This window comes from Protopterus annectens, chromosome 8.part0, assembly GCF_019279795.1.
Source record: "Protopterus annectens isolate FY-2018-M chromosome 8.part0, PAN1.0, whole genome shotgun sequence".
NCBI lineage: Eukaryota > Metazoa > Chordata > Ceratodontiformes > Protopteridae > Protopterus > Protopterus annectens.
The window spans coordinates 837,765,953-837,790,884 of record NC_056741.1 but is presented as its reverse complement, the minus strand read 5'-3'; the positions used below and the strand labels follow the sequence as shown (position 1 = coordinate 837,790,884).

The following is a 24,932-nucleotide window of genomic DNA, read 5'->3' as shown; positions in this document are numbered from 1 at the left end:
CAGAGAGCTATATCTAGAAATACTGTGTGTACATATCTTTGTTCCAAGTGAACATTTCTCACCAATGTCAGTGTTGAGGATTCAGGCTCCTTGATTACTGGCTCTGAGGGGGAACTCCACAGGCTTAAATAGAAATGATAATAAAATGCATAAATGATCAACTTGCTAAACATTAATGGGTGCATGTATCACAACAGACATTCAAAAAAGCTGTTCTATAGAATAGGTGAGAATAATGACTTATTTTCATAATGGTGACACTTTCCATATTATCTTTGAATGTGAATGATCTTCCAGGTATATACAAAAAAGGAATAAATATTTAATTATATTAAGAAATGCAGACTGCAAATAGCAATGCTACAGGGGGCACATTTCAGAAGAACTGAGCATGTGAATTTGATAAGGAAAGGATTTCAGGATGAATATTTAGTAGAATATCTGGGACAAAGAAAAAGAGGAGTACTTCTATTAATTGCTGGAGAAGCTCTAATAGTGATAGGAAAGGAAAGATGAGATAATAATTGTAGGTTTGTGGTAGTAAAGGCTACTGGCAAGGGATGAGGATAACTCTGGCATGTATTTATATTCCACTTAAAACTGCTATTATGGAGCTTAACGAATTTGGGTAAAATAATCAGATTTCAGCAGAGAATATTACTTATAGGTGGAGACTGAAATTTGATTTGCAACAATGCAGTGAGGATGTATCTGGAGGGCCTAGAAGGAAACTATAACAAAAGAGGATATATTTCTATATAGATTTATGAAAATATTTGGTATGGAAAACACAAATCCAGTAGTAGGAACTCAGAGAAAAAATATATATTAATCCCCATGGTACAATAACTGGGCTAGGCTAAACAGATACTATATTTCACAGCAGTTTGTGCTGATAACTGAAAACTTTGACAGACATTCAATAGCTATTTCAGGTCATGCACCAATAATAACTAAGATAAAAATGCAGTGTAATGAAGGAAAAATGAGACACTAGTGCTTCCCCCACCTACCTGTTAAAAAGAGAGGAATTTAAAGAATGGGTAGTGGAAATTATTCAGGAGTTATTAGAGAAGATAGAAAACACTCTAGAAATTATAGTTAGTGAGTAAAATTAAAGGGAGGTTTAAAAATAGGGTAGAAATAAAAGAGAGAGATGCAATTAAGAAGTAAGAATAATTATTTATAGGAGCTGACAAAGGTTAAATTTTTTACAGCATAAGGGGAATCTCACAAAACAAGAAGAGGCACAACTGTAGAATGCTAAAGAGAAAATATGGGACTAGCTGGATAATGTGCATGAGTTTAGAAAGATTACTGTAAGCAACTGTTTTTTGATAATATATTCAGAGCACAATGACTTAGGCAACAGAAAGTGGAAAGGGTTGTTGCCAAATGTAAGTAGCCTATAACAACTTAAAAAAAAACAGAGATTCTGTACAAATATTAGCGATCTTTTGGAAATTTTATGAAAATCTGTATAAAGTACAGAAATGGGGAAATCAAGAAAAAGCACAAAGGAAATATTTATAGAACACTTAAATATGCCAAGGTTAGAAGTAGCTAAGGCTAAACAATAAACAATTAAGATAGAAGGAGATGAGAAAAATTGTGATATATAACCAAACTGCATGAAAGTCTCAGGAATAGATGGTATTCTGGTGGACTTTCGGAAACTACAGTTAGTGAACCAAGGGGAAGAAAGTGATAAAGATCTGGAAGGTTTTAACAGTATCTTAAAAGGAGAGGAAACACCAACAACCTGGAAAAAAGCTGTGGTGGGTGTAATACCTAAAGATAATAAAGACCCATCAGATCCTGCTTCATATAGGCCCATTTCAATTGTAAACCATAATTATAAAGTGTTTATATCTATAATGTCTAAAAGAATGGCAAAGGTGTTGACAAAACCAATGGACGTGGATCAATGTGTTTTTTGGATGGAATGTAAACATTTGACAATATTAATAGAACAATGATGATCCAGAGGAAAGCAGAATGTAAGAAAATATCACTATTGGTATGCTGGCAAAGAAGTATATTGGCAGAGCAGCTAGGCAGTTGTAGAGAGGAACAATATTTTTTCTTAATGGAATTAGAAGTAACTTGATTTGATGTAAAAGCCAAGAGGAATGTAGTACCATAGATAAATGATGTTCATGAAAGGTGTGATATGGAAAGGGCAGGAAGGATGCCATCGGTTGAGTCAAGGTATTGTCTTATGAATCTGCACAAGCCTTTCTTTCAAAGACAACCTTGGAACAACTGATATAGTATGCACATACAGGCTGAGAGAACCAGTTACATGCTGTAGGATAAAACTCATTAGCATGCCATACTTTAACCTGTTCTACTGAATTATAACTTATTATTTTTTTCCTGTGGCATTATTTTTGAATGATATGAAAGACAAGCTCTGCAAATTGCTTTCATCCACCCTGCTTTACTCTACAAGCATTCAGATACCTCTCATCTCTAACAGCTGGATTACAATGCATTGATACCTTAAGTGATGTAAATGAAGAATGCTGTAAATGAAGAATGCTGTAATCCTTGTAATATATCAGTCTCCTGCTGGCTGGCCGTCAAACATTTTTCCATAATTTCAGGTGGGAGGTGGTATTTGCAGAATTACACGTTTGGTAGGCCAAAACTGACGTTGGATCCCCTCTCATTTTCTGTTGCTCTATCCTTCCTCAGGGCCACTGCTTTCTGGGCATACCCCAGATGTATCTCTTTGCCAGTTGGGTCTTGTTTATGCAGACAGTAGTGGCCTCATGACTATGCAAGCTATGAATTCTCTGTGACCACAGAGGGGACAGGGAGACAGACTTAATATTGTAGCCATCTTTTTAATTTACAGGTTGTGGAGGGCAGTCATAAACTAAGTATGGGTGTACAGTAAGAGCTCTACTCCCCAATTCCTTTCCCTAGAGAGAGGTGAGGAGGCATAGCATGATCATTCTTCTCTCTTTCCAGCATCTCCTGCTACACTGAGTCTGCTCTGGTCATTGAGTTGCTGGTTGTTCTCCAAAGATGATACATTTTCTTTCAGACATTTGAGTACCTTTAGTATATTGGCACTGATTGCAAAAATTGGAGCATTAAATTGTTTATTTATTTATTTTTGACCAGTACCCCTCTACCTTCAAGTCTGCCTCCCCACCCAATGAACCCATCTGAACTTGCACATGCTTTCTTCACTCAATGAAGGTGTGCGTTGAGTGGTAGGAGTGCTGCCATCATCCACAGGGACCTGGTATTTTTTGTAGCCCCATATTCACACCCCTTGTCTGCCTACCATTTTTACATGATGGCTGGCTGGGGTTCAGGAACTACAGCATGCAACTCCACTCCCTAGGCTAAGAGGTGTGTACACTGTGTTGTTTACCCCACCCCTCAGCCTGATGTCTATCTCTGAGTTCTAGCCTCCACCAGAGCTCCACTAGAGAGTCATTGGCACACCCCTCCTTCCTAAGATAGGAATGCCACATCCTCCCTGCTTGCTCCAACAGTTTCCCCAACAGCTAATTGAACTTGGGTTGTCTAGGTCATAGTCAGGGTTTTATCCTTCTGTGCCACCAGAGCAGTTTTTAAATTCTTCTGTAATGTGTAAGTACCATTGTGAGACAGTGAGTAATGCCTGTGCTAGTGCTGGTCTCAGCATCTTAAATAGCTTATTACTGAGGCACCATAGCTACTAAGAGCACAACCCCACACTGTGCTGCAGTGTCTTTGAATCACTGAGCCAGGGGAAAAGGATAACATTTTTGAAGGCTTAAAGCTGGGGAGATATGCATTTTTTTTTTACTTTTATGTATCCGTGTTAAATAATCAGCTGTTGAGGGATTAGGTCTGCATGACGTTGTGATAGCAGAATTAATGTGACTGGTGAAACTACTTATCCAACAGGAAGAAACTAATGTTTCATAAGCTCCTAACACACAAGTTTCCTTAACACCATCATACCTTGCAACCAGAAAGTATACAGCATTTCTACTAATGGTACTAATGACAGTGTCAAGGACATTGCTGTTCGCCTTGGAATTGGAAGTAAATTGTCATTTTTTCCCAGTACAGATGTTAATATGGAATTGTTACTTCTTCTCAGCGAAGAGTGGATTTTGGAACTTGGCTTATGTCAGATATTAACTTAGAGGTATCGGACTCCTTGGAGCATTTAGGCTCCTATTCTGATATGTTGAAAAGACTACAGGATAAATTATTTAAATATCAAAATATTATGTTGCACAGTACTTTTCTCAAAGAATGTTTAAACAGGAAACAGGTGCCAAAAGGTTTAAGGGTGTTTAAATACCTGAATAATGTTTTAGTAGGGAGTGTTTTCCATCATGAATTAATGGGTATGTTTGATAGATGGGGGTTTGAATTAATGAGAACTATTATCAAGAACAACAAATTTGCGTTGCTCAATGATATTACTCAATTAAATAGTGCCATTACTAATGATTTATTGCACACATTGAAAGATAATCAAAATGAATATTATTCAGTGTTCAGGACAGTGGGTGAGAAGATTAATGCCTCTAAAACAAGGAATGTTTTAAAGTTGGAAGGAGATAGAAAAGATTATTTGAATAATAAAGTGTACTCTTTAAAGGGTTCTTTAGCTTCTAAAACCAATAAGACTCCTGAAGTTTATCAGGAGGTTACGCCTGACTGTCCTGATTTTAACATTAACCTCCCCATTGTAGAAGGGAATAATGAAATTAATTTTCAATACCCTTTGGAGTTTCCGCCATTGAGATGATCTCACAGAATACACAGGGGCTACTTGATTCAGTCTCCACAGTTTGCAGGAAGGGAAAGAGGGGGCAGGGAATAGGAAGAAGGGGAAGAAAAAACAGTTTTAGAAGCAAATTGTGATATTTTGGAACATCCCAACGGGATTGTGTTTGAACAAGATAATTTTAGAGTTTACAGTTATGCTCAACTGAAACTTAATTATATACATTTTTCCATTAAAAAAAGGTTTTTCTTTTGTATATTAATAGGACTGCAATTTATTTTAAGTTATTTATTTGGAAAGTTAACCTTGAATTGCTATTATCAGCGTGAGGCTGGAGTTTCTGCTACCCCCTATTTTTAAGAGAAAGAGCACTTTTAATCCCCCACTTCTCCCAGTCCTACAAAATTTTTAATCTTTGGTGGAACAGGACATTAGGGGCTTGGTTAATAAATGTGGTTTTATAACTACTAATTTGGAATTAATGGAGAAAAGGGTTATGAATGAATTAATTCAAAAGACGACTATACGTGTGATGAAACCAGATAAAGGAGGTGGCTTAGTACTTATGGATACAGTGCAATAAACAGAGAAAATGTTAAACATGCTACATGAGATAGATAAGTATTCCCCAGTCTTCAAAAATGAAGTTAACATTGCCTATCATAGAACTGATTTGGCATTGGAAGAGTTATTTGTGAAGAATGTTATAGATAAGGGTTTACTAATTGATAAATCCAGAATACCCTTCATATTTGGTTTACCTAAAGTGCACAAAGAACTAGTTGATCCACCCTTATGCTTGACTGTGGCTGCCAGTGGTTCAAAACCTCAATCCCTGGCATTTTTTGTTGACAGAAAACTTTATAATTATAAACTTCATATACTAAACGATTCATGTGATTTTTTGGAGTGTTTAAAGGGGATACACTTTTTGAAAATGTATTGTTTATTGCCACAGATGTCTTGGATTTGTTTTCTCTGGTTCCCCACTCTAAAGATACAGAATGTTTCGAACAAGCTTTACTTTCTTGTGAGTTCCTGAATAGTAAGGACATAAGGCTTATTACCGAATTTATGGAACTTATTTTAGAAATAACTATATGTACTTTGAAGGGGAATTTTTTAAGCAAATGTACTCCCAGTTTGCTAATTTAGTACTTTTAACACTGGAACATATTTTCTGTATTTTAAGTATTGTCATCTTTACACTTGGTTCTTTGATGATACAGTAAACTCTCAGTTAACCGGAACTCAAGCAACCAGAAAAAAAAAATCTAAGAAATACAGTACAATTTTCATTCATTGCACTTTCTGCCCCCCCCCCCTCCCACCAGAAACATATGTTATGCTCTTAGAGTTTTAGAGTTTTAAAAAGAAAGATAAGAATAAAATAAAATTCCTCTCTCTAACCTAAGAACAAGTCAAATCAAACAAATAGTATAGGGTATAGTATTAGTCAGGTCTATTTTTACTAGTAACTCTCAAACAACCAGAAACTACAGTTATCCGTCATTTACCAATTCCCAATGGTGCCGATTAACCGAGAGTTTACTGTATCTGTAATCTTTGGACGAGGACTAGTGAGACTCGTTTATTTTATTGAAGAATATATTCGGCAAACTGCTCCCTTCTTAAAATGTACTCATGAAATACAGACTGAAGATTTTTATTATTTAGATATTCATATTACTAAAGACTTTGTAAATAGCAGAGACAGGAGTAGGAATCACAGAAAGGATACTTTTTCAAATTCCTATCTGCATTTTATGAGTGAGCATCCAATATCTCTAAAGTGTAATATTGTTAAAGGTCAACTTATTAGTATTACGAATGACCTCAGATTATGATGACTTTGTGCTTGAATGTGATTTAATATCAAGGTTATTTTTAAACAGGAGTTATCCAGATACTTTTATTAATCCTATTAAGTATGAGGTTATTCAGGGGTGGGGAAAGAATTACCTATTTTGGAAAAGAGTAGGGTGGCACCTTGTCAGAATTTAAAGGTAAATAATCCTATAGATGAAGTGAAAAACACTGACTTTCAAGGAGCATACAGTCCTGCTCAGCTCTATGAAACATTTTACTAAATACAACACAAACCTTGCCCACTGCTATCACATACTTTACTAAATTTCACTCAAACCCTGCTCAGTGCTACTAAATGCTTTAAACCAAAATTGCACTTAAACTAGAGTGCACTTCTTGCACAACTACACACTCATTTAGTAAACCGGATCAGAGACTTGGTAGTTGGTGAAAATGTGTTTGGTTAAAAACAAGCATTTCAGTATTGACTAAATAACACCTTTAATTTTACCCTACATAAGCACTCCAGGTTCTGATCCAGGAAGCAGAAGTACGTACACTTGCCCTTTACCAAAAGGTACTTTTACAGTGCAACTTATAGCAGCTTTAACCTAGACACATACACTATCTACAGAGCAGCTCTTTGTCATATAGGCTAGAACTACACTAGTTGCCTTTCTTTTCCACTGCTCAGTTTACGGCACAGGTGTACTAACATGTCTTACTCAGGATCGCAATATCTTTCCAAGATAGAGTGTAGTAGATGCTTTTTTAAAAAAGGTAGCTAAGGCAGGCTGTGAATAGACTCGGATATTTACTCTATAACACCTCAGTGCTTACAGATTTTTTAAATTTATTTTATTTTAACATTTGTTTACCAGAAATGTCTGACTTGGAACAAAGCCAATTTTCAGCAGAGGCCTGGGGAGAAACACTCCAGACGCATGTCTTTATAACATGGGAGGAAACCGGAATGCCCAGAGAAAACCCACATGAATGCAGTGAGGACATGCACACTCCACACAGAAGGCACTCCAGCTGAGACTCAAACCAGAGAACCTCTTGCTGTGAAGTGACAATGCTTCCATTGCACCACTGCGCCATCCAAAAGCATAAGTTCCAAATAAAATTAATAGTTTCAATTCTTTTTCTCTCTGGTACCTCCAGAACCTGAAATCAGGAATCATGTAGTTCCTAAATATTCATCTGTGCTCTATGCTGCTGAACATAAAATAGTAACAAATAAATTATGCCAAGTATAATAAAACTTTCCAGGGTGCTGAAAGTGACAGATACCAACACTTATTTGTTGAAGTGTTCCTGTTTACACACCCATTAGCACAGATGATAGCATTTCTTACTATTTAGTAAAGGGTAAAGAAAGTCTGAGTTATTATTTGTTAAAATTTAGAACTGTTTCATGATTAATAAAATACATATTACCGATACTTCCCAGCTCAGTAGGCAGCTCATCAAAAATATTTTTCACAGCATTGCAGATTTCAGATAGTGTATCTCCTCTGTTTTTCAGATATGAAGGGTTTCTGTTCTTATCTTCTATTATCTCCTTTAATGACGGGTGATCTGCCACGTAGTGCTGTTTCTCATAACTGTAGTGGTACACATCTTTCTGATTATACATATGCTGCCAGAAATATGTTTTCCTTCCATTTTCAAAAGCACATCCCACTCTTTTCTGTAAAGTGTGTGTTACTGGAACACAAAATATATGACACAGAGTTACTTGATGATTAATGTAGCCATCAGTTCTATAGATTAAGTAATTTTCTTCAGATGTAACATTAATATTTACTGTGTTGTATGTGGCTACCTAAAGTTAGAACTCAAAGCAAAGACTGAAAACAAAATGACACATAGTGGGCCATATTCCAAAAAACTTGCTCTTAGCATAAGTGACTTACTTAAGTGTAAGACCTACCTATAAACAGGATTACACCTGGGCTCAGATTCCAAAAGACCTGTTCTCAGTCTGCTCTCATTGTAAGTGGTCACTTACACTGAGAGCAAGTCTTTTGGAATCAGGCCCTTAGTCTCTTGTTTTCTGCCAAACAACCTGTGACTGATGTTGAAAAGTTTGTGTCATGCTAAAGTGGCACAATGGAGTAGTGCTTAGTGTTACTGTCTTGTAAAAATAATTGTGTTTATTTTACTTTTATGGGGCTGGCACAGTGTTTAAAGTGATTTTTACTCTGTTTTTTGTCAAAAAAGTAACTTTTGTGGACTGGTAGTGTCTACCAGCAATTGCTGCTTGTTTTCCCTGGGAAAGAGACACCATTTTGGCTTCAACGTGGTGCAGATTACCAGTGCCATGGTCTGTTCTTCTTCCAGCCACAAAAAAAAAAAAAAAAAAAAAAAAAAATTGAAAAAGCCTTTGCCATCATAGCACGCTAGCAATTTGCCTCAGCTGCAGGTGGATGAATCTCCTCTGGTCATTTGTCATACCTCAGACCACTTATCTTTTACCCTGGATCCCTCTGGTGTAGCATCTGCAGCTACTATAGACCAGGGGTTAGCCACATACGCTGCAGCTGTCTGGTTCCCATCAGTGGGCAAGGCAGAGCTACTCTTGGTCCTGGGAGAGGGAACAGGGAAGGTTTCCCTGTTGTGTCAGAATGCTGCGCCCATCCCTGCGGAGGCTGCCACTGCTATTAGTAACATCACTGGCCCCATTTTTTTCTGTCAAAATGAAACAGAAAACTAAGCAGGTGTCTACTTCTCCTCAATTTTCTTTTGGTAGGAATAGTTTACTGGGTCTGGCTCAGGGTTTAATTCAGGCTATTGATCCTTCTTGTGAGGTAGTTTCTGGTAAAAGAAATAGGGATTCATCTTTTCCTGAAGAGATTCAAGAGTCTGAATTTGAACAGGAAAATGCAAGGATGGATACAGTTTTTCCCTCAGATTTTTGATTTAAACTCAAAGGACAGTTCAGTTTTTGATTTTCCCTGTGTGGGTTTCTCTTTCTTTGAGACTACTGGTACAATGTGCCAGTGTTTTCAGTTGGAGAGCAGTGAGGTTTCTCATTCCCTCATAAAATGCTACAAGTTGTTGCAGGAGGATTGTCCAGAAACTACACCCATTCTTCCTGTTTTATTTGCTTTAGAGGATGTGTGTTACTACCTGCAATTTTCCTGATAGTCAGCCAGCTGCCCCCAAAAAGGCAGATAGGATATATAAATGTACTCAGTCTTTTAAATTGTTATACACTATTCCCAAACCTAACCCAGCCTATAGCTTTAATTGATACTACTGCTGCTAAGCATTTTGTTAATTCCAATCTTACTCTTTCTGATAAGGATGGGAAAATTATTGATAGGCATGGGGAAAAAAGTGTATACTTCTGCAACTTTGATTTTCAGAATTTTGAACAGTCAGGCTCATGTGTCAGTTTCCTCTGACGAATTTTGAAATTATTAGAAATGTTTTATTTGCAGTTAATTCTTGTGAGGAAAAATCTGCTTTACATAATTTGTTTCTTCTGTTGCATAGCTTACACTCATTGTTTGCAGTGTGTGTATGATTCTGTTTATAGTTCTTCGGGGGCCATGGTCACTGGTACTGTTTTGAGGAGGTTTGCTTGGCTGCATTCTTAGAACCACCTAGATGATGTTAAAAATGAGGTTTTAAAATTTTCATTGAACAGAGATTTAGTGTTTTTCCATTCTGCTGCAGTGATGTTCAAAAAGTGTGATGAAAAGGGTAAGCTGATCCAGGGGAATCTGATTTTTCAGCCCTCCTTTTCAGGTTTTTATAAGGGAGTCTCATTCTCCTCATCCAGTGTTGGCAAAAAACAGAATAAACAGTCTCAAGAAAATATAGGGGAACATACATTTAAGAAGAAATTGCAAGAGGGTTCCAAACACAAGTCTTAAACCTCCCAAACACAAGGACTGTCCAATAAGTCTGAATGACTATTCAAGAGACCTTGTGAACCCCTCCCATCCTGGCACCTTTTTTCTTCCATAAAGTCTGAAGCTCCATTTTTTTCTTTGTCAACAGACAGTTTCAGACAAATGGGTCCTGAAAATCATTCACCAAGGTTACAGGTGGCAGTAAGAGGAAACCCTGCCTTTCCAGGAAGTCATTCCTAATCCTCCAGGTGAGATTCTTTTATTTCTGCCAGTTCTTCCTCATATGTTGTCCCAAGGTGTGATAGCACCAGTTTTTCCTTCTCAGGTGGGGAAAGTTTTTTATTCAAGGATGTTCCTAGTGCCAAAGAAAGAAAATTCTTGAAGATTTGCTGCGGATCGTTCACCAGGGTTAAATTCCATGGTTACATTAAAACCTATTCTTATAAAATTTCAACAAACTAAGTTACACTGCTAGTTTGAGTCTTGTTTATTATGTTTTTAATATATGTTTTTTATGTATATGATTTTATGTTGGTCATATGACTTTGGGCTGCATGTCATGTGACACTCTGATTTGTATTTAAACTCACCTGTCTTTAGAGTTTGTATTAGCATTGAGAAAGGGTTACACCCAAAAGCTTTGCTGTTTGCTTTTCTATAAAACGTGGTTTTCTCTACAACAGTCGATATTTACTTCACAACATATTACCTCTTCTTTCTCTTTCAAGTTTCCTAGCAACACTAGACTTAAAAGATGCATATCATCACATCCCTATACATCCAGATTTCAGACATTTCTTAATGTTTTGTATGTCTGGATCACATTATCCATTCTCAGCCTTATCCTCTGGACTGTCTAATGTTCCAACAGTATTCACAAGGTATCTAGCTCCAGTTATAGCTTATTGCAGGCTATGGGGTTTCCACATTTTTCCATATTTAGATGACTTACTCATGTTTGCATTCCTTTGTAATCTCAAGAAATGAGCTAATGCACAACATTTCATTTAGGCTACACGTGTATAGTTCTGAATGAAAATAAAGTTTACTCTGACTTTGACTTTGCATAGTCTTTTTCAAAGTTTAAGTAGTCTCTTTAATGGGTGAGAGATATCTCTTAGTCAACCTGGGATTCCAAGAGAACATTCAAAAGTCTTTCTTGACTCATTCACACAGGATCATGTTCTTGGGATATCAACTAGACACTTCAGTTCAAAGAGCTTTTCTTTCACAGGAAAAATAAGGCTTTATCTGGATCATTTTCCAAGGTTTTCCACTCAGACTTTGGTCGCTATGAGGGAATACCAAAGGATTCTGAGTCTCATGGCAACTATGACTCTCATGATACCTCTGCCAAGATTCCACATGAGAAGATGAAGTGGTATCAGAAATCTCTTTGGTCCTAGAATCAACAACCTTTATCTTTTCAAATGCCAATGCTGGAGTTTGTTAGAAGGGAAATACTTTGGTGGAGACAATAGATATCCTTAAATACAGGTCTCCCTTCTTGCTCCAAATCAGTTACCACAGATGCTTCAGACCTTGCTTTGAGAGCAGTTTCAGGAGGGATAAAAGTGCAGGCAGTTTGGGACATTAAAGATAGATGCAAGCACATAAATATCAATGAGATGTTTGCCCTGATCAAGGCACTCAACTCTCTGAATCATCTTTGGTCCCCTGGACCTTTTCACGTGGTTACAGGCAATACCACATTCATGTTGTACAACAAGCAAGGGGGATCCATGTCATACCCCCTTTGGAGATTAGCCATGTTAGCTTGGGATATAGCTTCAGATTACAATGTCACTGTACAGGCGCCCTACAGTCTGTGAGCAAACTTGTGTGGCAGACAGCCTGAACAGGACCAGGGCAGACCCTCATGAATGGTGACTAGATTAGAGGGTCTTCCAAGATTAGATCCATCTGTGGGGAGTTCATTAATATACCTCTTTGTCTCCCCTCTGAACAATCAACTTGCAAATTCTGTTCTAGGACTCCAAGCAAGAATGCCTGGAAGACAGATACCTTTTCTTTTCCTTGGACAGGAATGTTCATATATGACTTTCTACCCTTTTCACTAATATTCATGGTACTTCTAAAGATTAAGAAGGCATCCCCCTTTAGTTGAAATTAGTCTAATTCAAGTCGAAAAGTGTTTGTTTGCTGTTTAATTTAATTGTTTGGCTGCCCACTAAAGTGTGCTAGCCTGTACTACTGACTTATTGCCTTTTCTGCATTTCTGTGTGTTTCTATTTAAAACAAAAAAAAATATTCCTTGTTTTCCTGCCTCTCCTAAACTAGTTAGACCAGTTTACAGGCCTTGCTGTATCCTGGGCTGTGTTGTAGTTCCTGTGTTGTCCATTGCCTTACTTGGATAGAAGGAAGTTTCTTAGCTCACCAATGGGAGTGGGGAGCCTTGAATAGCCTACCTGTCCTTGAGGGAAGTGACCTCAGCACAAGAAGCTGTAGTAATTGGTCATTTTGGACCATTTCTAGCTCTTTTGAAGTTCTCTGGTTAAAATCTGCCTCTGGCATTTTTTTGAAGCCATATTGCTCAGACACAGCTCCACGTGGTCCTGTTGAGTCTTCCTGGCTACAGAGAACTGAAAAAAGCGACTGCTTTCCTGATTAAGTATCCTGCTGTTTTTATATTTGTTTTACCTTCTACTGCTTACCTAGAGCAAGCTTTAACTGTTTTCATAGTTATTTACTGCATTTTTATTATCTGCACTTAAAAGTACATTTTAGTCGAAATTAGTCTAATTCAAGTCGAAAAGTGTTTGTTTGCTGTTTAATTTAATTGTTTGGCTGCCCACTAAAGTGTGCTAGCCTGTACTACTGACTTATTGCCTTTTCTGCATTTCTGTGTGTTTCTATTTAAAAACAAAAAAATCCAAAAAAATATTCCTTGTTTTCCAGCCTCTCCTAAACTAGTTAGACCAGTTTACAGGCCTTGCTGTATCCTGGGCTGTGTTGTAGTTCCTGTGTTGTCCATTGCCTTACTTGGATAGAAGGAAGTTTCTTAGCTCACCAGTGGGAGTGGGGAGCCTTGAATAGCCTACCTGTCCTTGAGGGAAGTGACCTCAGCACAAGAAGCTATAGTAATTGGTCATTTTGGACCATTTCTAGCTCTTTTGAAGTTCCCTGGTTAAAATCTGCCTCTGGCATTTTTTTGAAGCCATATTGCTCAGATACAGCTCCACGTGGTCCTGTTGAGTCTTCCTGGCTACAGAGAACTGAAAAAAGTGACTGCTTTCCTGATTAAGTATCCTGCTGTTTTTTTATATAGTTATTTACTGCATTTTTTATTATCTGCACTTAAAAGTACATTTTAGTCGAAATTAGTCTAATTCAAGTCAAAAAGTATTTGTTTGCTGTTTAATTTAATTGTTTGGCTGCCCACTAAAGTGTGCTAGCCTGTACTACTGACTTATTGCCTTTTCTGCATTTAGCGCAGAGTTGCCACTAGAGCACCATCGGGCAGCGCCGGTTAAACAAGGTTAAACTATTTCTGGCTCCGTAAAGTCTGCTCTTCATTTTTTCCCTTAGAACTGCTCTACTTGTAATCTAAATAGTCTATTCTCTATCTGTAAAGCTCAGCACTTGTTCCTAAAGCATTTTTTAGTCAGGTAAAGCACTTCTATATTATACAAAGTACTTCACTAGCTTAAAATCCCCTTGAGTACCCACTTCCTTATAGGTCCTTTCTGACTCAGTTACAGAGCAAACTTTTTCATTTCTTCTTGCATGTCAAAGGGTCAGTTGCTAGCGTCCTCTCCTGCTCAGCTGGTGAATCTGGGAATATTGAGGCAATGTTACAATTGCCTCATGTACACAGACAACCCTCTCCTCCTCCCACAAAACACAAATACATGCGAGAGATGCAACTATATAGCCAAACTGGAGGCTGAGCTCTCTCAACTCAGGACTGGCAAAACCAGACAGGAGGAGAAGGTAACCACACACACCATAAACCCAGTCTCACATAGAACTATCACAACTACAAATCAAACACATAAACACACAAAGACATACTCGGAGGCTCTGATCAAAATCTACCAAAACAGCAGAGGCCTCCAAAGCAGACACCCAAACAACTGCCACCTCATGACATAACACAAGCAACACATAGATCACAAAGTCAGTGTGCAAATCAGTCACAGCCCTTAAGGCCAAACACAATGCCAGACACACTTGTCATAGGTGACTCCATAGTCAGACACACTGACGTCCCACTCACCAGACTGAACAAGGAGAGGGTCACAGTAAGCTGCCTGTCGGGCGCTAGAATCCACCACATAACACAAGCACTCAGGTCACTCCACAGCAAGTACAAGTATGACTCAGTCATTGTCCATGCCGGTGTGAATGACCTGAGACGCACTCTCCCTGGACTACATGAAAAGAGACATAAAGGAGCTCTCAAATTATGTAGCCCAGGCTGGTATGACCCTGACCCTGAGCAGTATCCTACCTTTACCAAGAATGATGCCACAATACAGAGACAAAATGATCAGTTTTAATAATTGGCTTAATTTCTGGTGTCATTCTAAGGGGATCCAATGTCTGTCTGCCTGGAATGACATGCTTGACAAGCCACGCTGCTTCGCAAGGGACGGCTTGCACCTGTCACCCCTGGGTTTCTGGATATTGGCAAAGGCTCTTGCCACCCCCATAGTGCCTTTTTTAGACAAGGCTCAAATTCTAAACCCACCACCCTAGAAAACAATAATGGAAAAAAACTAAGGGTAATGCTGCTCAATGCCAGAAGTCTAAATCTCAAGATGCACGTCCTCGAAGCCCTCCTCAGTATGGAGAACATCGATGTCTGTGCCGTGACTGAAACCTGGTTTAAGGCTCCTGAGAGCACCCCGGCACTATCAGGTTTTACCTCATATCATGCGTTCCGGCCCAAAACCCGGACCGTACCACAAAAGGAGGGGGTGTATCCATATTCATCAAGGATACCCACACCTCCAGGCTGGTGGCAACTCACGAAGCATCAGAGACCATTCAGGTGAAATTAACCATAGGCAAAACTGCTCTACAGTTTGTAGCATGTTACAGGCCACCCTCTCAAACTCAGGAACCCCACACAGCCTTCCTGAAGACACTGGAGAGTATAAATGTCTCTCCAAACACCATCATATTGGGTGACTTCAACTACCCAAACATAGACTGGGAACATTACTCAAGCCCCAATACCCTAGCCCAAAGGTTCCTGGAGTTCATAAACTCAAATGCTATGGAACAACTTGTCACCATTCCCACAAGAGGTGAAAATATACTAGACCTGATCATCACAAACATGGGGACAAAATGCTCCACACCGGAAGTATATCCCTCATTGGTGAGATCAGACCATAAACTAATCTCACTGGAGATCCACATCCCGCCCCCACCCCCAACAAAAGACCACAGTGAAGAACTTCTCAAAAGCCAACTTCACACTTCTTAAGACTGGTGTGGTATCCTTCAAGGCCCCTGAGCCATTGGAAACCACAACCCACGCTGCTGAATCCCTTACAAATGCTTTCTACGAGCACCTCCAGGATTGCATGGATCAAGCAATCCCAAATAAAATCAAGACCCTTTCCACCAAAGGCAAGCCCGATCTGGTGGACCCCAGCCATAAACAAACTTTACAACAAGAGGAGAAAGCTACTACAAGATAGAGCAAAATCCCTAAAAGGGAAGACATCTCTGATCAATACTAGTAAAAAACTACGATCACTCATAAAATCATCCAAGGCCAACTTTGAGAGAAAAATCGCCAAGGACTCAAAAGACAATCATAAGGCCTTCTTTAGCTATGTTAGAAATCTGGGTGGAAACTCCCAGATATGCTCAGAATTAGTCCAAAATGATACAAAAAATCACTGAACCCACAGACACTGCAAACATACTGGCAGATTCAGTGAAAATCCCCCCCCCCCCAAAAGGAGAAATATCTATCCCAGCAGAGTGTAGCCTCCCAATCATCTCAAATGCCCAGGTGAGAGCTGCTCTCTCTAAAGCTAAAAACACAGCATCAATGGGACAGGATGGTGTCCCCGGCTGTGTGCTACACAAACTCAATGAGGAACTAAACCCACACATAAGGCTGCTGTTTAATCTTAGCCTTACCACAGGATACGTACCCAAAGAGTGGCGTATGGCAACTGTGGTCCCACTCCACAAAGGCGGTGCTTCTACGGACCCTGGTAATTACCGCTCCATAAGCTTAACAAGCCTGGTCTGCAAAGCTATGGAGAGGATCATAATGGAACTCATAAATAAAGACATAGGGGACCTACAGACATTGGATCCTACCCAATTCGGCTTTGTCAAGGGCAGATCATGCCTCTTGAACTTGGTCAACATTTTTGAAACAGTCACCAAGGACATTGATGAGGGTAAGGCAGTTCACACAGCCTACCTTGACCTTGCAAAAGCTTTCGACACAATACCCCACTCGGGTATCATAGAAAAGCTCACCAGCTTAAATGTAAACCCATATGTCACAAGATGGGTTGCAAACTGGCTCAAGGACAGAACCCACAGGGTTAGAGTTGCTGGTGCCATGTCAGACTCCAAGCCGGTCACAAGCGGTGTCCCACAGGGCTCAGTCCTGGGCCCCCTCTTGTTCGGCAACTACTTTTCAGAAGTGCAGGCAAACATAGGAGGATTGTGGCTGACAAAGTTTGCAGATGACTGCAAACTGGGCCATAGTTGAAAATCCATCAGACACAGATATCCTTCAGAGAGGTCTCATAGAAATGGATAACTGGTGCCAGAGCCATGGCCTTAAGCTAAACGCCAAAAATGTATAGTCATACCCTTTGGTACAAACAAGGTAACCCCAAGTTACCACATAGGTGGCAATCCATTAAGCACAGAAGAGGTTATCAGGGACCTGGGGACCCAAGTTGACAGTAACCTTTCTTTTGACACTCACATTGCCAAAGTGGTTAGGAGGACCTTCTACATTGCCCACCTGATTATGAAGGGATTCACATCCAGATCAAGGGAGGTCATTGTTCCCCTGTACTCTTCACTTATCAGACCAATGATTGAGTACAATGCCCCATTTGGAATGTATCTTACCCGACACCTGCAGCAATTGGAAAGACCCCAAAAGTTCCTCACCAAAAGGATAAAGGGGCTCAAAAATATGCCATATGCTGCCCGACTGAAGAAACTTCAGCTCTATTCAGTCGCATACCGTCTGCTCAGAGGTGACCTGTGCCTGACATACAAGGCCACGTCCAACCCGGAATTAATGGACATGACATGCTCCACCTCAAAAAATCCAAATCCACCAGAGCCACAAGAGCAAGAGACTTAAACCTCAACACGGATATAAATAGGACGTGCTGGAGGGACAGATTCCTCACCCAGAGACTCCCTATGCTGTGGAACAGAATCCCCGTCCATGTGAGACAGAGCACCTCGCTGGCTCTGTTCAAGAGGAATCTTGACCAGTGGATGGGAGATCATAGGTTTACCCCGGGGATCATCTCTGTATCACTGCTGGACAGAGGCATGGCAAACTAATGGGTATAGTATTCTTCAACCTAAGGGGTGGTGAAAGCCACACAACTCAGGCTAGGCTTATAAATGCCCTAGGGCAGATAGCCTAGTATAAACCTATGAACCTATGAACCTAAATGTTCTTGAAAGGGGTTTTGCATAAGAGGCCACAAAGAAAACTGGTAGCCTCTTGTGACGATGTGAGGTAGTGCCAGCTATGCCAGAGAGAGTAGGGGAGTGCATGTGTAACATATTCCAGCATAACTAGATGGAGTTTTGTAAAAACTTTTATGCCATTTGTATATCAAACTGATTTGTACAGATGCTTGTGTTAAAAATGTATTTGAAAAGTTGCTTGTGTTAAAATACATCAACAGTGGGTTCTGCTGGACAGAAAATAAATATACACTTATATCAGACTGTACTGAGGAACTGTATATATGTTAGCAGAAGATGCTGGAAGAGAAAAGGTTAAGCTCAGCTCAGCTTACCTTAAGAAAAATAATCTGAAATTAAATGACTTGGTTTAAACCATGAAGATTTTATCTCACAAGCCTGAATGCAGCCAGAGAAGCAATGTCTGGAAAAGGCCTGAGCTTTTGTTGTCCTTAGTGACAAACTAACTGCTACCCTAGAGTACCAGAGGATGGCCTGTTAGTCCCTGCAAGGAAGGATGAAAGTATTGGAAGTGTTTTACAGTCTCCAGATGCCTTAGCAAAACCCCAGGTATGTATTGTGACACATCTATACTAGATTCTGGTTCAGCTTCTAGTCAAGGGGGTAGTGTGGGAACCACAGAATCAGGTGACTAGATGTGATGTCATTTCATAGCTAGCACTGCAACTGTATTTAGATATGAGTGAGAAATGTGATAGAGACACTCAGCACTCTTTTTTAGGGGATCTAACAACACAGACCACTCAACCACTTAATCTTGCCTTACTCTAGCAAGTAAGTAGGGAAAAATAATTTCTCAGTTAGTTAGAAAACATAGTGAGATTAGTTAAATATTGTTTTTCTGTACCTATCTGAATCTTTCCATCTGTGTTATTTTTATATTTCCTGTGAATTGAAAATCTGGTGTTTATTGTAAATAGATATTCATTATTTCATGTTTTCTATACTTATTATTAAATACTGTATATTTAAGCCTTTCATTGTGGCTGGTCTTTTAAAAATAATTTAACCTTTGAGCATAACTGCATTTATTTGGTGACACTGTGGCTTCATGTATTGCTGTTTGGCCATACATTACCTTTTGTATAAGTATTAATTTTACTAAGAGTAATTGAGTATCCTGGTAAGAGCCTTAAAGTAGCTGGCTTCTGGCAGTGAATCTACCTTATAGTCTGGGTGGAGGTGGCATAGCTATTAAATCTGTGCCAGCCTTTCCCATGTGTGTGTGTGTGTGTGTGTGTGTGTGTGTGTGTGTGTGTGTGTGTGTGTGTGTGTGAAAATCAAATCTGAAAGAGTGTGTGTGTCAGCTACTTGGAACAGGTACACAAAGCACTGATTTCCGTAGAGAGAAAGGCAAAGTGTTATTTGGGGCCTGTAGAGAAAAACCCAGTCCAGGGTAGGGTGTCCACCCTGAATGCTCTTAAGGGAAATTGTGCTTGGTGCAGAGAACTGCACCTGAAAATACTGTGTATATCTATCTTTGTTCTAAGTGAATGTCCCACACCGGTGTCAGTGGTGAAGACTGACGCTCCTTGAGTACTGTCCCAGAGAAGGGACGTCAAATATTGTTCCCCACCGGTGTTAGTGGTGATGATTGAGACTCCTTGATTACTGGCCTAGAGGAGGGACATCACATACTGCTGAACAGTGATGTGGATATTAATTGAACTTCTGTAGGTTGTAAGCAGTTGTCACTAAAGGTGCATGTACTCTCAGCAGCCACAGTAAACATACAGAGTTTCATTTTTCACAACAGTTTTATTTATTTTTGTTAGTTTAGTTTAGTCAGGGGAAAGTAGGCAAAGACATCAGCAGAGGATTATTGCAAGATGACAGTGAACCAGTTGGCTAAGGTGTGCAAATCCGAAAGACTGGTGAATGCCAACCTGACTAAAGAGGAAATAATTGCAGCCTTAATCACAGCTGTAGCACAGACCAGCAACCAGAAAGACAATCAGTCTGGTGATGGGGATATGCAGCCCTCAGAAATAGGACAGGTCACCTTTTCCTCAGAGGATTTAAAAACTTGTCTGGAGTTAAAGAGACTTGAACTGGTAGGAAAACACAAGGAATTGGAATTGACAGAGAGACTGTGGCATAGGGAGGCTGAAGAAAATGAGAAGCTGTGAAAGCATGAGAAGGACATGCTGACTCTTTGCCAGGAACATGGAGGTAATGCGGAAGGGAATAACCGAATCTCAGAAGTAACAAAGGTCAGTAATTTTTTTCCACACTATAAAGAAGGTGATAATTTTGATAGTTTTATTCATATATTTGAAAGAGTATGTAGACAATATGATGCTGACCAAAGGCTCTGGGTACAGTTACTGACCCCCTTGCTCCCTGGTAAAGCTGTAACTGCTGTTTCTAAATTGTCTGATACTGATTGTTTAAATTATGACAAGGTTAAACAATGTTTATTGGAATGTTTTAAGTTAACACCTAAAGCTTACAAAAAAAAGGTTTCACGAGCATGGACATAAGGCAGATGAAAGTGTATGTGATTATATTGCTGAGCTAAGAAATTATTTTCATAGGTGGATGAATGGGTGTCAGGTCAGCACTTCTGAAAGACTGCAGACCTTTTGGTGAGGAAGCACTTTGCCTGAGGACATGAAAATCTGGTTGGCAGACCAGGAGTGTAACTCTGCAGATGAGCTGGAGAGAAAAGGGGATCTCTACTTGGCAAGCAAGGCACCAGTGCACAAGAAGGGGACTTTACATGTATATAAGGGGAACCCATGGTGGGTAGCCCAAACCACTCCAACAGAGCCCACCAGTAACAGCAGACATTTTGAAGAAGTCCTTGTTTGGATGAAAGTGGAAATAAAAGTGTGTTTAGGGTATATTGTGGAATTCATCTTTTCCATTTACCTTAAAATTCTGATTTTGGTGGGTTTTTTTTTCAGAACAGGAGAAGCCACTAGTTCAGGTACATGGCCAGGATCAAGGTTTAGCTGCTTTAAATGCAACCAGAGGAGCCATGTATCATACAAATGTCCACCTCAGAAAGGCTGGGAACAAAAGTTGGGGGGAGCCAGCAATTGGGAATAACAGTATGCCAGTGGTAAGTTGTCTGGAGACAACAGGGGCAGCAAACTATCACCAGAGTGTGTATCCTATCTTAGTTGATGGAAACAGGCCACCTCTAAGAGAGACACAGCCTCTGACATAATCATTATGAAGCCTGCAGTAGTTAAAGATGAGCAGTACTTGCCTGGGCAGTCCACTCCAGTCAGAGGTTTAGGAGGGACTCCATTCCATATACCTTTGGCCAGGGTACCTTGGCTGGAAGGGTGGAAAAGGAAGCAAGCAGGTAGGTGTGTTTGAGGATATCCCTGCAGATGTCTTGAAAGGGAATGCTTTTGATAATGCAGTACCTTGTGTGCAAGCAGTTACACACAGTCAGAATTGGAAACAGGCATGTGGGTCTGGTAGCCTGAGGCAGACCCAGACAGACCCCTCACCTGAAGCTGGGGCTGGTGATGTGGCTATTTCAGGGAGGGAGCTACCCTGTAGTAGTGAGCCTGAAGGTGACCCACAGCTGCTGACAGGTACTAATGTTCCCTTGGACAGAGTGACTGCAAAGACAGAGGTGAGTGGTAGTACCCAGGCTGACAGTGAGGCACTTACTGTTAGAAGGTACCAGACTTCCTGTGGAAGGGGAGCTGGGAAGGGTCACAAAGGTAGAGTTGAGACAGGCTCAGCTCTCTGACCCTACATTACAAGGCTTGAGGGAGGTAGCTAAGGAGGCACCTGATTCTCAAGGAAAAGGGAAGTCTGTACATTGGAACAAAGGGTTACTTGTATAGAGAGAGCGGACCATTGAGGGAGGGCTAGAGGGTGAGGTAGTACAGCAGCTGGTAGTGCTTAGAGCTTACTGGTTGGCACTTCTAGCCATAGTCCATGACATTTCTTTTGCAGGTCATATGGGCATAAAGCATACCAAGAGATGTATTATGCAGAACTTTTATTGATCCGGGATTGCAGGGGATGTAACAGGGTACTGCAGGACCTGTGAGCAGTGCAACAGTAGGCAAGACAGGAGACAAGGTCAAAGCTCCTTTGATACTTTTGCCTGTGATTGAGGAGATGTTTCAGAGAGTAGCTATGGATATTGTGAGACCTCTGAATACCCCAAGTTCCACAGGGGTATTCTAGTAGTAGCAAATTATGCTACTAGATTCCCTGAGGTGGTGGCTCTGTCCTCCATTGAGGCAGAGAAGGTGGCAAATGCTTTGTTAAATATTTTCAGCAGAGTAGGTTTCCTGAGAGAAATACTGACTGACAGATGTGCTAATTTCAAGTCAGACCTGCTGGCTTGTCTGTGGAAGTGCTGTGAACTGAAGCACCTAAAGACCACTCCCTACCACTCCCAGACTAATGATCTTGTGCAGAGTTTAAACTCTACATTAAAGACTATGCTAAGGGCATTTGCAGATAAGTTTAAGAGAAAATGGGACAAATATTTGCCCCATCTGTGGTTTGCATACCCAGAGGTACTTCACAAATCCACATGTTTTTCACCCTTTGAGTTGCTGTATGGGCATTGGGTGAGGGGACCCCTGGATTTGATGCATGATGAGTGGGAGGGTGAGTGTGAATCTCACAAGGGGTCTGTTGTGGCATATGTCCTAAACCTCAGGACATGGCTTAGGGAGCTCATGGGCTTGGCCCAAGAGCACCTGGCAGGAGCCTAACAGCAGGAAAAGTCTGGTATGACAGGAACGCTCGAACTTGAGAGTATGCTGTGGGACAGCAGGTTATGGTGCTCATTACTGTCAGACACAATAAGGCAGGTAGCTTGGGAAGGACCCTTCAAAGTGGTAATGAAGGTCAGTGATGATAACTACATAGCAGAACTGCTAGGTAAGAGGCAGGGGCTCAAACTGTACCATGTTAACATAATGAAGCATTACCATGACAGGGAGGCTAAGTATTTGCAGTGGGCAGCAGGAGGAGGAGGAGTCTGAGGGGGGTCTGATGACTGGATCTCCTCAGTGAGGCTTGGACTTGCACCTTAGTGGAAGGGGTTGCAATGTCTCAGTGGCTATCACCTACCTAGGTTCGAGAAATCCTTACAATGTTACAGGAGTCTGGGGACATGTTCACTGGGAAACTTGGATGCACCCACCTAGTGCAGCACAGTACTGTGGTCAACAATGCCAGTGCAGACGAAATCGCAAGACAGGGTAGGGGTTAATGTGTTCCCAGACAGGCTAATTTCTCTCAAGCAGCCTTTATCTGGGCTCACTTAAGAAACTAGCTTGAATCTTCAAAGTGGGAAGAGATGTGATAAGATGTGATGATGTGAAGTAGCACCAGCTATGCCAGAGAAACAGTAGGGCAGTGCATGTGTAACATATGCCAGCATAACTAGCTGAGGTTTTGTAAAGATTTTTATGTCATTTGTATTTCAAACTGATTTGTACAGATGCTTGTGTTAAAAATGTATTTGTAAATTTGCTTGTGTTAAAAATGTATCAACAGTTGGTCCTGCTGGACAGAAAATAAATATACATTTATATTATACTGCACTGTTGTAACTGAGGAAATGTATATATGTTAACAGAGAATGCTGGAAGGAAAGGGATTAAGCTCAGCTCAGCTTACCTTAAGAAAGATAGTCTGAAATTAAATGACTTGGTTTAGGTCATAAAGATTTTATCTTACAGGCCTGAATGCAGCCAGAGACATGATGTCTGGAAAAGGCCTGGGCTCTTATTGTCCTTAGTGACAAACTAATTGCTACCCTGGATTGCCAGAGAATGGCTTGTTAGTTTCTGCAAGGAAGGATGAAAGTACTGGAATTGTTTTACAGTCTCCATATGCCTTAGCAAAGTCATAAGTCTGTATTTTGACACATCTGTGCTATATCCTGGTTCAGTTTCTAGTCAGGAGGGTAGTGTGGGAACCACAGAATCAGGTGACCAGATGTGATGTCATTTCATAGCCAGCACTGAAATTGTATTTAGATATTAGTGAGAGATGTGATACAGACATTCAGTACTCTGTGCTCTTAAGGGAAATTGTGCTTGGTGCAGAGAGCTGTATCTGAAAATACTGTGTGTCCATTTTTGTTCCAAGTGAACGTTCCACACCAGTTTCTGGGGAGAGGATTGAGGCTCACTGATTACTGGCCCAAAGGAGGGACATCACATCCCTCGTTAGGATCTTAATTTTGTGTTAGGGAAGTTAACACTTGCTCCATTTGAACCTTCTGATCTGGCTGACTTGAAGTTCTTAATATGGAAAATTTTTTACTGATTGTTCTGACTTTTGCAAGAAGGAAATCTGAGTTGCAAGCACTTATGGTAAGTCAACCCTATCTCATTTTTCATATGGACAGGGTTTCTCTGAGAACTTATCCTACTTTTGTGCCTACATTGATATCCAAGTTTACTTTCAGCCAAACTATCCATCTGCCCATTTTCCTTCCTGAACCTAAAAATGAGAGATAAAAGATACTACATACCCTGGATGTCCACAGACAGCTGAGGTACTATCTTGTCTGAACTAAATCTTTCAGATCTTCAATTTTCATTTCTTGTGAAGGTAAGAAGAAAGGACAACCTTACACATGGTTATCTTAGGCTATTACCTTTTGTTATACTCACCATAACAAAACTATTCCAGGGACAGTCAAGGCCCACTTTACTAGGGCTTTGGCTTCATCTATGGCATTTTGCAAATGTTTGAATTCTAGAAGTATTCTACAAGCTGCTACTTGGTCCTCTGTACATACATGTATAAAGCACTATATGCCTGATTTGTTCTCTAGGTCCATATCAAGCTTTGCTAGGACTATTCTCCTG

At 40.2% G+C, this 24,932-nt stretch overlaps 1 protein-coding gene across 3 annotated transcripts in view; it reads right to left on the bottom strand.

The window, feature by feature from the left end:
- The window catches only part of LOC122809088 (class II histocompatibility antigen, B-L beta chain-like), an 837,388-nt gene that overhangs the window by 101,104 nt on the left and 711,352 nt on the right, over positions 1-24,932 (bottom strand). The window contains exon 2 of one of the 3 annotated variants that reach the window (XM_044080316.1): positions 8,003-8,272. The exons of the other annotated variants lie outside the window; for them this stretch is intronic. Within the exon in view, the coding sequence (XP_043936251.1) occupies positions 8,003-8,272 (270 nt within the window). The remainder of the gene's footprint in view (positions 1-8,002; positions 8,273-24,932) is intronic. 3 annotated transcript variants of the gene reach the window in all.